This window comes from Syngnathoides biaculeatus, chromosome 1 (genome assembly GCF_019802595.1).
Source record: "Syngnathoides biaculeatus isolate LvHL_M chromosome 1, ASM1980259v1, whole genome shotgun sequence".
Classification (NCBI taxonomy): domain Eukaryota; kingdom Metazoa; phylum Chordata; class Actinopteri; order Syngnathiformes; family Syngnathidae; genus Syngnathoides; species Syngnathoides biaculeatus.
This window is the reverse complement of record NC_084640.1, coordinates 12,651,442-12,664,945: the sequence shown is the minus strand read 5'-3', so window position 1 is coordinate 12,664,945 and position 13,504 is coordinate 12,651,442. Positions and strand designations below refer to the sequence as shown.

Genomic DNA, 13,504 nt, shown 5'->3' with positions numbered 1-13,504 from the left:
TTAATCAAAGTATCGCCTTCATCGCCGCGCACTCACATCTGATACGAATTTCTTTCTATCGCACTTCTGTTCTCTTTTTTTTTTTTTTTTTTTTTGTCATGACATAGCGCATGATCCCTCAGGAAAATCATGCAAGGCTTGTGGGCTGATTGCACTATTCAACAAAGTGTTATTACAATCAGTCCATGGCTGCCAATGCGGGCAAATTACTGACAGGGGTGCGGGTTACGAAAGCAACAATCGAAGAAAGGAAAGCCGAGGAGATGCTATCGCCAATGTTGCCTCCACCATTGTGAACTTTTTAATTTGCTCAAACTGTCACGGCCCGCCACGTTTGAGATCCTTTGTTTGTCATCTGAGCGTCGGGATTGCGTTTAGATTCTTTGCGATATTCAATTCATAAAGGCTGGAAAGTGATTTCTAGGTCTGTTCTAGCCTCAATGGTTTATCATAGCAGCTCCTTTAGGGTACGTATAAAAAGCTGGACAGCGTGCATCAGTGGGAGTGTGTATATGTGCATGGAGACGGAAGTGAGGGGAGAAATTGGACTGTCTGGCAGAATTACAGTCGCTATCAAACACTACCGCTACAGCAATGCTCATAATCAGAGTTGGAGAGGCAAATTGACTGCTGAATAGATTTGGGAGTTTCGCCTCCAGTCGAAAATGTGCTGTCAAAACCAAATAAAATGCTCGCTGGGTTTTTACAGTCCAAATGACTCTTTTACAATGTGAGGGATGACCTTTGACCCTGAGAAGGATGTCATTTGTTTGAGCTAATCGCCTCGTCCCTGACAGAAGCCGTCTTGCATAAGCGCCCAGCTAGCGGACAGAAGGAGTCGGAAAAAAATGCAATGCAATGTAGTGAATTATTTGACATTCAACGTGTAAAAGGAATTTAGTATCTTTTTCAAATAAATATGTGCTTTATGATTATAGGCAGATTTTTTTTTTCCCAGGAAAAGGAATGGAAAAAAAATCTGCATGCTTATATGAGGGAATGATCTCAAGTACTTCAAACTGAGCTTGAAAACTGTGATATAACGCTTCAGATGCTTGAACTCTTATATGTCCGACATCTCATCTATCGATTTAAAATCAATAAAGCTCTTGCTGAGACTATGAGACGCAATAAATGGTTCTTATGAACCTAAATAATCCTCCACGTAAAGCCTCGTTTCTACCAAGTTGTTACAGTCTTTCCATTGGAAAGGGTGCAAAATATCCGAGACGTATTATCCAACTTTTTGGCAGACTTTCCTTCAGTTACCGGCCATTGAAGTTTGAGAAACACGCTGTTGTCTGACGACAGAAGTGTCAAACGTAACAAAAGCGCCGTCCCCAAAAAAAATCATGCAAATTTATGTACTTGAATCTACAGGGGCGCGCGCTGCTTTTTCTTCACCACCCTGCCTACGTTGTCATCCCTGACCACCTTTTAAGCGTCTTGCAAGCGTGCGGTCAACAAATAGCTGCACTTGTCAAAAAAACTGCACATTTAGTTCAAGTCTAAGCTTTGAGATCACTTCTGACATGGTGTAATTAGCACAATTTTGGTTTTTTTCGTGATTTTTTTTTTTTCCAAAGAGAATGTGCACTTATACTCCTGTTAACTAAATTGACTCAATTAGTTCCAACTAGCACTGTCACATTTCCTCAAGAGCTATGTGCGCTATTTAAAAGGTTAGTCTTTAGATATTAAATGAGGATGTTTCTGAGTAGCTGTAATTTCCCCGGGTGACAGTGTTAGTTTTCCAGCTGGGTGGAGAGGAGTGTTTGGAGGCAGGCAGACTACCTGCCACAGGATATCATGGCGGACACTGCATTGGCTTGGCTGCAACTCAAAGCGCACCTGACAGCAGGGCTCCGCAGCACCATTACTGCATGTCCAGAGATATTTAGGAAAAAAGGAGATGAGGCGCTCAGTGCCGTATATTGTGCAAGGCCCGGGCAAATTATTTGCCACCATCATAAATTATAGCTGCCCTGACATGTGAAAAGCCATCGCTCCTGGAATCCAAAGCTTCTTCCTAGGAGTCTGCAGATGAGCATGGCCTGGATAAATATGACAGATATAAAAACAATCCTGAGATGCTGTAGGTTAGAGGTTCGATCGGCAAGACAACGACTGAACGCTTGAGACTCGTTAGCTGCGTAGGGAAGAAAAATGCTAACGGGCGCAATCGACCTCGGACAGCTTGATTCAACATCGAGAATGTTCTTCTTTGTCACTTTAATCACAGGTTGCCATGTTTGGTTGAACTAATAAATGGCGCTAATAATCTATGTATTGAGTGGAAGGCTTAAACTACTGTCCATTTATTTCTTCAATTCATTATGTATGCTTTTAACATTATACTTCAACCTAATTTAACTATATTATTCATAACACTGTACCTGCCTTGCCATACCTGTCTGTATTTAACAGTACTAATTACGGTGTAGTAAAGCAGCACAGCAAGTGCATATATTCAAACTTTATTTAAGCACTATTTTTAAAAAAAGTTAGCCACTAGTTCTTTTTTTGTTGTTCTCAGGCTGGTCCTTTGCAATTTCCGATGGCGTCGTTTACGCGCCTCCATCTCATCGCTCGTTCCTCTCCACGAGTCTCGCAAATTGTCGACATTATGCTCTCATACGGTGATTTCTGGCGTCATCTTTGTAAACGTGATCTTTTGTCACATAAGCAGAGGCGGGCCCGGCTTTATGTTCTCCCGGTGTGGAAGGAAGTTCAGTCCAATAATGACTGAGCTTCATGCACTAAAAGGTTTGCACTCACCCGCACGCTGCTGCTATAATGTTTTAATCACCAGTATTTAGGAAGGACTGCTAAATGTCAATAGCGGCACTCAATGAAACACTGATGGACACATGCTGGGGACGCCAAATGACAGAATGACACCCCCCCCTCCCCAAAAAAAAAAAATCTCATTACAGCAAAAGTCACAAAAGAGTAGAAAGGATGACCGGCTCGTCGAGTCTTCATTATGTCCCCCGCTGTCTCAAACACAGCAAAGGGGGCAAAGTGAAGACAAATGGTCAGCCGTTTTTCTTCCACTCCTCAGCGCTGTTGATAAGGGAGGGGCTTTATCTCCTGCAAAGGGGCTAACTCACACTCAACTTTGAGAACGTTGACGCACTTTTACTGTCCTTATACCCAGTCCAACGCGTGATTCTTCACAAGTTGCACACACAGTACGAGTGCGCAATTTGGTTGAAAAGTTTCGGCCATTCTGGAGCTCACACATTGCTACATAATTAACGAGGCTCATTGATCTGCATGCTTGCCATAACATATAGCTTGATAACTTTCATTTAGTCACCTGTGTTTCATTTAAATGGTAAAAACTAAGGAAACTATATTAAATCTGCAATAACAATGAATAGAATACTTTAGCGGTAAACCAATCAAATATTTCTGATTGAGTCCTGAAAGTTTCCCAATGTCAAATTGTGAATTAACAATTATCTTTTTTTTGACCAGGTCTCCGGTATTCATTTGTATGCAGCCCGAGTTCGCTCTCAAAATATGACCAGGTTGGAATTTGGTTAAGTATTTCTTGGGGAAAAATAAAAGCTAATCAGTGTGCTAATATGAGACATTTAATGTAAATGAGAGTGTACTTCATCTGGAGTGTCTCTGATCAAAAGAGATTGCGGGTTGGCTTTGTATGTCTGAAAAGAAGACGATGTGGCGATAGAGCAAAGATGATTGACGTACGTGCTGATGAAATACAAAACATTTAATCAAAATAGGCTTACATTTTTTATTTGAGGACTATCAATACATTTCAAGAGGTAGTGCAAAGCGGATATTATATGGAAAATATAAATACACCCATATTCAAACACCTATTCATTTACATAAAAGTCCCATACAACTGTTTCCACTAGGATTGATTGATATATTTACAGCTATTTTATAAATGTTACATTTGGGCCTTTCCTATATTATCATTCTCGCATTCTGAAATTGATGAAATCCAGAATATATTGAGTATTCTAGATTTCTGACAGATTATTTACCTATTTCTTTGGTGAATGATACAAGTCAGTCAGTCTAAAAATGTAAAGTATGCATGTGCTTCTGTATCTGTAGTTTTGTAGTATACCGTGTAACACCACTAACTGCTACTCGTGAAATATACAGCAAACGTTTTTTTAAAAATCCTACTGCTCATATTCCAGATCATAGGCATTTTTCTAAAGATATTGTCAGAGGACAACAATGTGCATGAGGTGCATTTAAGTGCTGGAAAACAGGCTTAGAATTCATGTTTTCATCCGGTCTGATAGAAGACACAAAAAAAGAAACTGTCCCTCTGACTACATCATCTACATTTCACACTTGTGGAACTTGTGCTCGAGGGCACACAGTAGGTGTAAAAAGCCTTTCCCGTATGCTTTATCTGCAGACTTGAACTCATGTTGTTATTAATAAGGCAATGCAGGGGACTCGTTGCCTTGACGATTTCTTAACGGAAAACAGACTGCTATTTTCTTGCGATGCAATCAAAATGACGTTGGAAGTGTCCTAAGCATAGATTATTGTACTTATGATGGACAAACTGTGCCATGTACTGTTATGAAAAACAAAAACTTCTAATTCTAAGGTTGTAGTTATGTTAATGTTATGTCCCCGACCATTTGATTTTGTTTTTCTCTTTGAAATTAGTTTCCTCATTTCTGCTCTTACATGAAGCATTCCATTTTAAAATTTCTTGTACCTATTGTAGTGTTTGCTTTATGTATTTTCCCACATGTCAGACGTCAGCTTGAAAGGCTGGCTACAACAGTACTGCACCGCTTGGGCTGCCTTGCTCAAGAGCACCTCAACAGTAGCCAGGAAGCGGATCTCTCCAAAAACCAGATTCTCTTTTTATGTCTTGGTCACGGTGTTGTCCACTTCGGTGACCTATTTGCCTGGCAAATCTTGAGGAGCACGGTTAAGCGACTCATCCAATTCTAAACGTCTCATTGGAGAACTCTTAAAAGCTATCTGACGGTGCAACAAGATAACCGCTGTAAACCGAACCCCATCTCAACCCTGGAAGTCTCTCGCACATCAAATGCAACCTCCGGTAACTTCTCCTCTTTGCGTGCGGTGTCCCGCGTCCATCACTGTTTGTTGTGCCTTTATGGCAGCGGACGGGCTAAGTGCATCTTTATTCAACGGGGCGCTGAGTGTGAATCTCAGGATGAGCAAGTTGACCTCGCTTTGAATAGTGCTGAATTTGCATGTGAAAGGCAGGTTTGTAGAGTTGAAGTGAAAATCAAGTGGGTAGAAGAAGTGCCAGCTCCTCCACAACTGGGCTCCAGGTGCTGGTTTGCTTTGCTCTTTTTGTTTTTTTGATCCCAGCAGATTTTTTATTTTTCCTTGCATGTGTACAAAACTAGCATACACTTCCACTTTGCTTGACCCCGTACGGACATAACGTAAACGCATTTACGGCATGTTTATTTCCCATCTCAGGGAATAATGGGGAATGAATGCCTTTGACAGTTATAGTAATTCAAATGTCCAGTGCAGTAGCGCTTACTCTAGAATGATGATTGTAGTGGAGATTAGGCAGAGGAGAGAGGGCTGGGGTCGAACAGAAGAGCCAAAGAAGAAAAAAAAAATGTAACCACAACCTCAGGCCTGCGGCACAAGATGGAGTATAAATTCTGTTGGCGCCATTATCCCTGGAAGGGTGTTTTCTGTTTATCCATTAATTAACGTTTGGAGTCATGAATGTGGAATTACAAAAAAGGGAACTCATTATTAGAGAATTATAGGTGTTGCATATAGCATCGTTGTTGTTCTGCTGTTGAAACCGAGGAAAGAGTCAAGGGTTAAAAGTAAATTGCTTGCTTTTCAGGTGGAATTAGTAGAAACAATATTGAGCACGGAAGCAAGTCTCAGGGCAAGTTTGTCTTTTTCCAAGGCATTATTTCGATGCTTGAGGGATCGGTATGGTTTTGTACATTAAGCCATTCAACATTCATAACCTCGCCTGAACAAACCAAAACATTGAAAAGCTGTTGAGGCTTCTTAATACTTTCGAATGGAAAGAAATTGAAATGTTTCAATTCGGGGAAAAGCGGCACAAACAAAGTCACTGCTGCTTCCGTCCGTTCTTGGATGTCATGCCATTCGCTCGATCCATCATCTCGGAGAGAACGCTGAGTGAATGAAGCGTGTAAAAACTATTATGTGGCCGTGTAACAAATACCTTTTTCAAATAGAACTTGCATCATATCGTCCAATGAGTTTTTCCTCTTTTCAAGATGAGGGATCTTCTTCTGCACTTGGTCTTGCAAATCCCTTGCACACCTTTTAGTGGACCCAGCGAAGCGTTCAGGAAATTTTGCATCTCCAATTACTTTTCCAGTCAAACTTTGAAGAACTTTGTTGTATATTTTTACAGTTTTTCATATGCTTTTTTTGCTTAACACCCACTGTTGGGCTTTCTTTTGAAATCATCCCCAAGTTGTGTTAAAAAGAGAGCCATCATTTTCCTGAACCAAAATGTTGATTGAGTTCACACCTTCCTCTGTTTTTGTTTTTATTTCACTATCTGCGTTGCATTGCTGCTTTGGACATAACCAAAATGCAAATATTATCTTACTCTGCTCTAAGGTGTATCTATTTTTACAACATGATTTCTTTTATACCAAAATGTCCCTGTGCAAAACAATTTCTGATCGGATTCTTAAACATGAGCTGAACAGTAGCATAACTGATATCATTTCTGTTCCGTCATTGATTGTTTTGGTTTAATTCCAGTGAAACTGAGGTTGTTCCAGGAACATATTGCGCTGTGACATGAATGCATTTCATTTTGTTAGCAACCTTTGTATTGATGCAATAACACACTTGAGGGTATGCCGAATTATTATTGTAGCAATTAGCGGCACTGAAGTGGCTTCTGTAATGAATGGAGTGGATGCAGGTGGAGCCTAACGTGAAAAACTCAGCATCTGGGAGGCATGAATATAAGAATTGTGGGTTACTCAAACTAAAACAAAGCTAACATGGTACTTGTGGCAATTTGCAGGATGAATGGAGTCAAACAACGGCAAGACACAGAGAAGCAAGGGAGACTGACGGAAAACCAGAACAGTGGAGGCAGAGATGACAAAAACAAAAGGTACAAGTGCGAGACGGCAATTTAGAAACTAGTCACGGTGGACGCGCTTTCACTGTTTATACATATGTGAAACAAATAAGCGAACAATAATGTGAAGGATCCACAGTCATGGCCACACCAGTGTGGACTTGCCCGGAGCTTGCCCAGAACGCGATATATTCCCCTGGCAGTATAAAATCTGGACATTTGAGCCAATTAGAAGCCAGAAGAAAATGAGTCATTCTGGGAAATGAGTTGTAGTGATACGTTATGGGTTAGGGGAATTATATGTAACTTGACTAGAGTAGTAAGTGGAAACGGGACAGCCATGCCACATTGAACGCATCAGTCAGAACTAGACAGGATTGCAAATAGTGAAAACTGAAGGCTAGTTACTACTGCTTGGCGTGTGGCTACTGGTCATGGTAGGGAGAAAAAAAATATATTTAAGAGGTGACTGAAAACAGCCAGAAAACAGACCACTGCTGCAAAGTGAAGACAGTGGAGGAAACTGATGCGGCCCAGGGCAGCATCAGCACATATTCCTACTCTTAACTTGAGGATTTTCACCAATTTATTCTGCTTTGCTCAAAATTTTCAGCTGCAGCCCACATGCTGTAACTGTAAATGCTTTGAGTGTCTGAGTAAAGATTTTAAATATAGCACTGTCACCTCACAGCAAGACAGTCTCGTTCAAACTAGACGTTAAAGGCTCGCTGCAGTTTAGACGAAGGCGAAGGATGCTTGAGTGCCAGCAGACATAAATGCTTGTCTGGTGAGCTCCTACCGAGCCGTTTATTACGGTGTATCATTTTTCAGCTGTAAAGGTTAGCTGTAATTGCTGTATCCATCTGGCAGTATCGGAACAATTAGGCAGTGTTTAATGTGTTTTGGACAGGGATCATTTCTGACTTTTTTATATATATCTTATTGATTGCTCTCATCGATATTTATAAAATGCTTATTACAAGGTCGTTGCTTTTAAGGGGGTGACAATTCATTATTTCCTTCCTCTACAGATGTCCAATCAGCACAACAGATTAGTTAATTTTAGCGACTCACCTTAAACTACATTGGACCTTATCTTTCTGCATAACCGCAATGTGGAATTATTTCACGCTCCACTCTTAGTCATCTGCAAACAAACCTCTTTGCCCGTTTAATAGTTCACTCACTCATGCTGCTCCACCTCCCGTGCCAAACCGCTAAAGCAATGCCAGAAAGGGCAAACGACATTCGCTTTTACGCTGATATGATGGAAAACGACGACATGGTGTGATAAAATTCATTTTGATGTGATGCCACCTCCCTGATTTTCATTAGCGTTTAATATTTCATCCTTGCCTGGGACTGCAAAGAGATGAAAAATGGCAAGCGCCCAAAACCAGGTGGCTGACACTATCCACTCTCTCCATATCAATTGCCAGTATCCCGATGTAATGACACATTTCTAAGACCTGCTAAAATGTAACTGTTGGCTTTCTCCAAGTGCTGTAGTTATGGAGGCAATCATTCGTTCAGCATAAAGTGAGAATAATGTACATTTTCATTATTTTAATTTAAGACTCTCTTGGTGTCTTTGACACTTTTTCCACTCTTATCATTAAACCAAAGCTGACTCAGTACTCGCAAACCTGTTTGGAGAGGGTTTGCGACATTCGACGCTGTTCAAACTTGATCCGTAGTGAACCAAACTGTAAAATCCATTTTAAAATGATGGACAAAGTTCTAGGTAGAGAATAACAAAGGAATGGGAATAGTGGCTAAAACCCCCACAATTAAAACTGACTCAAAGGGCTAAATGTTGAAATAATTTTTTTCATCATCAATTGACTCCTGCAGCCGTTTGTGCCAGTGCCTTGAGTCTAAAATGTTCGGGATGAATTGGAATATTCACACGCACATTGTGGATGTAATTTTTCTTACCACCCTACAAATGATCAAAACATAAACTATAGCCAATACTCAATTCGCTTATAGGAGGTAACGAAGCCCAAAATCAAAACAAAAATCAACATATGGAAACAAAGCCACATCCAATTAAGCTCTTTGGCACTATGAGGGCAAAGTAAAAAAAAAAAAAAAAATGAAGTAAATCTAATGGACTCTTCCATCTGCTATCCACTCTCTCTTCTTCAGGGCTATTGTCTTAGCCTGCCTAGGTACTGATAACAGTATTACTCCTGAAATATCTCTCCCCACCCACCAGTGATTGATTGTTTGCAGGTTGATATTACATAGACTTGCACTTGTCAGCTGTGGTATAAAATAAATGCACCCATAGATTTCCAATTAAAGGTGGCTGGCAGAGCTATTAGTTAGCTGTAAGGGTAGCTGTCAGGAAGCGGAATAAACCGGCTTCAACAGCCGCCATGATAAGGGACCAGCGAGATGAGTGTTTATCTACCTTGGACACACAATCTCAGTGTATACAGAACACATAAAAACTGTGTATGTGGCATTAGGCTTGGGCTATACAATGTACAATCAGATACGTCTGGACATAGTCACACTTGTGCATAGCACAGTATTCCTATTAGTATTCGTCACTACAGAATGATGTTAAGATTATCTTATTTTGTGCATTAAGAATGTTTTGAATGATAAATCATTTGACACTGAGCATCTACCTTAAGTGCTGTCTTTGTGCGACTAGGTCAACAAAGATCTGGAGTCATTTTGATATTGCAATTGAAACATTTCGGATTTTGAGGGATGGATCCGATAAAAAGAAAACTCCTGGGTTCTAGGGGCAGATATTCTACTCCATTTTCCATAAATTAAGCGATAACTGTATGTGGCCCAATTAGTAGGGGCAACAGCGTAGCAGTGTGCGTGGCATTTTCGAAGACTGACAGAACCTCTGTAGTTATTCGAGGTAGTATTTTCGAGTGTAATACTTTGGTAAAAGCGACATCTTTTCAAGTCAGTGGACTCGAATCCGAGTGAAGTCACAAGTCATTGCGGTTCACGTCCAGGTTGAGTTGGAAGTCTTATGACATTTTGTGAAATCGAGTCTAAAGTCTTCAAATTTATGACTCAAGTCTGACTTGAGTCCAAGTCGTGTGACTCGAGTCCACACCTCTGGTAAATACCATATTTGTATGAAACCGTTTAAGAAAAAGTCAACACTTCAAAGACATCCTTTATAGTTTTTAAATCCGATCCAGGTTTTCCAACTGAATTTGTGCATGCTGCTGCGATTTAGCATTTGTCAAAATGCCACCAATCAGACACAAACACTTTGATTAGTTATTTGATCATGATTAGTTGCTTCGCAAAACACACCAAAGTCTGAACAAGTGTCACAAATCAGCGTTTACAAGACAGTCCTGATTTTTAAAAACCTCAAATAAGTTGGGCATAAAATGGAAGCCGAGTTTTGTGAAGTCTCATTAAATCATCTATAATGCTGATTGAGTGAGAGAAAATAAAAATCAAACTTGACCCAAACACAGAAATACCCATTCCCTCCCTCCACCGCGCCTTCATCAGAATGGTCTTATTTCAACGCGACTGTCATCATGAAAAACAATACGTTTGAAGCATTACCCCGACATACTCACATGCGCTAAAGAGGGGGGGGGGGAACCAAAACACAATCACCACTTTCTTCGTAAATCCCTCCTCATAGATCTGTCACTGCTCTCTCGGGGCTCCGCGCCACATATTAATCAACGTAATGGGAAATAGTTGATTGCATCACGCCTCGTTCTGGTTTAAGGAACTCTTGAAGCCATGACAAATGTCGGAAAAGGTGTTGTGCTCTCAGGCTGCATCTGTGCTGAAAATAATTGCACAATTGAGCCAATTTAATAACTTTATTTAAATACTGCACTGTTATCAATGTATTTTGCATTCATATTTTGGAGCTACTTAGCATTGTGTAACATTTATTACTGCACAGTTTCCCTACGCATCTGTAATCTTTGATTCCGCAAAACTAGAATCCAAAGACGTGACCTACAAGATTGTTCTTTCAAAAGAGAGCAGGGGGGAATGCAAAATAACTCTCGAGGCGAGACAGCGCTGACCTGACCGACGACGCAAAACCCAAGAAAATAATTCCAACGTATCGGCGTGTTTTAAAGTGAGGAAAACGCAATTTTCAGTCTCAGGGTGCATTTTCATTCCCAATTCATTTCTGGAGCTCAGACTCAGAATAGAATTGGCCTGCGAAGTCTCTGTGATTTGCAAAGTAATTGCTGTATTAATGTCAACTCATATGTGCAGAAGTGCTCTGCCTGAGTGGACAGTGAAAAACGGTTCCGGATGGCTTTATTCACCCAACTTGGCCCAGTTTAGCACGTACTTGTTAAAGAAATCCCTTAAGGCTTTAACATGCTTCAATTAAACAGTTTTATGACATTACATCAAATTGTGAATCTATAAATTTACTTGAGCTCATCATGAAACAAGCGACGCCTTTTGGCTTGAGAATTGATCGTCCGCACTTGTCAGTTTTAAGGGCTTAATGGTGAAGTAGCTCAAGTGAGTCTCTGCCAGCAAATCACAGTAAAGGTCATCAGCTTGGAAATCCTTTACGATCATATTTCTTCAGAAGTACATAGCATTAAATGGAAGTGTACAATATAAATGTCGACGCGTTGGAAGGCGCCAGTGATGACCACACACAAGAACAAAAAGTTGCACTTGCTTTGATTTACCCTCAAACGACACCGTGAGTAAAAACGTGAGTGCTGCTCTTCAGTTTAATTAAACCGTTTAAAGCGGTAATTATATCTCTCTAGACTCCAAAGTCGTTTCAAAACTCTGATCCAGTTAAAAATCGAACATTTCTCATTCGCTAAATTACTGCTTTTTCATTATTCATCAGGATCATAAAAGCTGTTGTTCATGGGCTGCGAAAAGCGGGAAGCTCTTTTTGCAAAGCCATAAACTCAAATAAGCTTCTGACAACGATTGACAGTTTTCTGAGCGGTTGCGGAGCGTTCTATCACTCTGAACACAAAATCAAACATTGCACTGATGTTGAAAAACTCTTGACGGGAAATTTTTCATTCTTTTTAACCTTCTGGCCTTCATTTTCCAACACAGTCTAAGAGGGATTTACAGTCTTAACTAGGACAACCGGAATCCGCCAACATCAGTTCTGTTTTTTTCTTTTTGTGATTTCAAAACATTGAACTAGTTCAACACAAATGTAAGTCTGCACTGAGCTTTTCGAGCACGGCGGTGACGTGGTTGGGATGAATTACCGCGGTAATTGATAATTACTCAAAGATCATCGGTCTTTCCATGGAAGACGTGCAACGTGTTTTCCCTCAGGTTTGGGTTAGCTTTAAAAGGAGAACTGTAATAGAGTGCCCAGAGGCTTAATTAACACGCTTGCACTAATTACAGCAAAATGAATGAAGGCAATGCATGCAAATGGGCAAGTGCATATTTCTGCCTCTACTGTATCTAAGATCCTACGGAACATTAAATTCATATATCGTACTTGACAATCAAATTACCAAGAGCCATGGAAATTATGAAGCAATTTTTTTTTGTTTAACACAAAGCTGACCCCGGTATGAAATTTTGCTACATGCCAAAGAAATAGACGCAGACATTTTGTGCTCAGGTGAGGTCAAGATAAAAAGAGCAGCCTTGAAAATTTAAAAGGTAGCTTGCTTTAGATTCCCCAAACATGAGCAACTTTATGTTGGCATGAAAACTTGCTTGGCCGCAACTGTGACCTTTTCAATGCAGAGTTTGCTCTGTTTTTAAAGGGAACGGAAGTTTCTACTTCCATTGGACAGGAATGACGTTGGTTGTGGTGACGCCCACACGACGTCAGACGTCGCACTTTTTAAAAAAAAAAAAATCCTGCTAGCTGTTTGAAAACTGCAAACTTTTTGTTCAAAAAGGCATTAAACATCGCTATATTTTCTTCACTTTAGGCCTATAATCAATATATTGCCATCTGTAAGTCTGCTCGAAGAGTGCTATTTCCTTTTTCACGGTCTATTTGGCCACATTTAACGTCATATCGCACCTCAGTGTCTGTCGGGTTCATTTCTCCTGCAATCAAGCTACCAGTGCCACTTGGTTGTCATCTAATCCAGCAGAGGTGTCATCTCCCCCCAAAAAAATGACAGGCCCAATTTCCTCTGCCTCTAATGATGAGTAAATAATAGCATGGCTTCTTACTGCGAGCCAGATGAAAGTAAAAACAGCGGCGCAGATGAAAGCCGTGAGGGCGGTGATGCAGCTGTTTGTCAACTCCGGGAAGGGAGCGCCTGCCTGCCTGTCTCTGGCGCTCTCTGTTGCATGTTTGTTCTTCGCGTTCCCACCCTTACCTTGAATGTCAGATGGAGTGAAACCCGGGTGTTCATCACCGGGATCCAGGAGACCACGCGGGGTGCTACCATGCACGCAATTTCCATT

The 13,504-nt window shown here is 40.7% G+C and overlaps 1 protein-coding gene across 21 annotated transcripts in view; it reads left to right on the top strand.

Moving 5' to 3' along the window:
* adgrb2 (adhesion G protein-coupled receptor B2) overlaps positions 1 to 13,504 on the top strand; it is a 296,094-nt gene that overhangs the window by 58,368 nt on the left and 224,222 nt on the right. For all 21 annotated transcript variants that reach the window (XM_061816759.1, XM_061816839.1, XM_061816819.1 and 18 more), the window contains one exon: positions 7,040 to 7,132. Coding sequence is in view for 5 of the 21 variants with exons in the window: in XM_061817028.1 (XP_061673012.1) it covers positions 7,117 to 7,132 (16 nt within the window). In the remaining 16 variants the exon portion in view is untranslated. The remainder of the gene's footprint in view (positions 1 to 7,039; positions 7,133 to 13,504) is intronic.